Source organism: Vipera berus (genome assembly GCF_964194415.1).
Source record: "Vipera berus genome assembly, chromosome: 10".
In the NCBI taxonomy this organism is placed as follows: Eukaryota; Metazoa; Chordata; class Lepidosauria; order Squamata; family Viperidae; genus Vipera; species Vipera berus.
In genome coordinates this window covers 3540227-3542095 of record NC_138213.1, presented here as the reverse complement: position 1 = coordinate 3542095, position 1869 = coordinate 3540227, and the positions used below count along the sequence as shown (strand labels likewise).

Here is a 1869-nt window from a genome sequence, read left to right as displayed (position 1 = left end):
ATTCTATTCTATTCTATTCTATTCTAGTCTAGTCTAGTCTAGTCTAGTCTAGTCTAGTCCAGTCCAGTCTTTCAAGTTCTTTCCATTCTTAAAATCAAGATAAACAAGACAAACTGAGAAATATGGTTTTAGCAATAGCACTTAGACTTATATACCTCTTCAGTGTTTTACAGCCCTCTTTCAGCAGTTTACAAAGTCAGCGTATTGCCCCCAACAATCTGGGTCCTTATTTTACCAACCCCGGAAGGATGGAAGGCTGAGTCAACCTTGAGCCAGTCGGGATCAAACTCCTGACAGTGAGCAGTGAATTATCTTGCAATACTGCATTCTAACCACTGCATTATGAATTAGGCTTTCAATTTTAATTTTAAAAAAGCTTAAGAAATTATCTGCAAAGTTTGGAAATCCAAAGCTCACTCCAGAGAGTGGAAATGATGCAAATCAATGTTTTTCAAATTTGGCAACTTTGGCATGAGTGGGTGTTAATTCCTAGAATTCCACAGCCAATTGGGAAATTGACATCCATGGAGTTGACATTCACTCATTTTCAAGTTGCCAAAAAACCCTGGTTTGCATCATTAAATTTAATGGCAAAACTTTAAAAGGCTGAATCATGACTCTTACTCTGTATGACGTCCCAAATTACAAATGCAGAGGATAATGATATGACTTTACTTTGCAGGGGTTTCATGTGATGTGAAATAAAATCAATGGTGGAGATACTTTTATACAATTAGTTTAACTATTTGTTTCACTCTGTAGGGAGGAAAAAAAAGAACCCATCATGAATATTAAGGATTATTTTGAAAGGATTTGTTACAAAGGTTCCCCAGAAAAAAAAGACTTAGGTGCCTTAACCGAGGTTTTTCAACATCACATCCGCGCGGTGCCCTTTGAAACCCTCAGTCTCCACTGTGGAGAAACCATTCAGTTGGATTTAGAATCGTTTTATGACAAAATTGTGAAGCACAACCGTGGTGGATGGTGCATGGAGAACAACCAACTTCTGTTTTGGGCCTTCCAGACTATGGGCTACAAAGTGAGTCTTTTAGGTGCCCGTGTTTACGACCCGGAGCGAAAAGCCTACAAAAAAGATTTCACTCATCTTCTGATCAAAGTCGTTCTTGAAGGTAAAACCTACATTGTGGATGGTGGTTTTGGAGTTGCTTATCAGATGTGGCAACCAATGGAGCTGATTTCTGAGAAGAACCAACCTCAGACGCCAGGAATCTTCTGCTTCACAGAGAAGAAGGGAGTGTGGTACCTTCACAAACTGAAGCGCAAGAAATTCAGGATGGATTCTGAGAACAAAATTCTCTGTTCTGATCCTGTCAAAAACGTGAGCTGTAAGAACATTTACTTGTTTACCTTGCAACCAAGGACAATAGATGACTTCCGGCCGGTCTGTTTACAACTCCAAACCGACCCAAGTTCTGTGTTTTTAAGGAAGTCCATCTGTAGTCTCCAGACTACCAACAGATTTCTAGTTTTGATTGGGTGGGTGCTGATTGAAACGAAGTATAATTATAAGGATGACATGGATCTAGTAGTAAGCACCGTCCTGATGGATGAAGAAGTGCAGAAGATATTGAAGGAGTGATTCAAGATTCAGCTGGACAAAAAGTTTGTCCCTCTTAGCACCTGCTCGGTAGCTGTGTTTTAATTCAGGTGGGCAACAACTGAATTCGCTCAACAACTCAGTTCAGCCTATAGCAACTGAAATGAAATGGCAAAGCAACTTTGGGAGAATTCCCACCACGAAAAGATCAGAAGGAAGTTGCACCCACACTTTAGAGAAGAGGATGCTGTATTTTCTTGGACAGATTTAAGGTCAATTTAGAGAGCAAAGGAAGCGCTTTACGCAAGTTG

General features: G+C 40.0%; 1 protein-coding gene across 1 annotated transcript; it reads left to right on the top strand.

Annotated features, from left to right (window-relative positions):
* Positions 1-784: 784 nt before the first annotated feature.
* On the top strand, positions 785-1600 carry LOC308672558 (arylamine N-acetyltransferase, pineal gland isozyme NAT-3-like; the record flags this gene model as incomplete). The annotated part of the gene is made up of 1 exon (XM_081335572.1): positions 785-1600. The coding sequence occupies one exon, from the start codon at positions 785-787 to the stop codon at positions 1598-1600; it is 816 nt and encodes a 271-aa protein (XP_081191698.1).
* Positions 1601-1869: the final 269 nt, after the last annotated feature.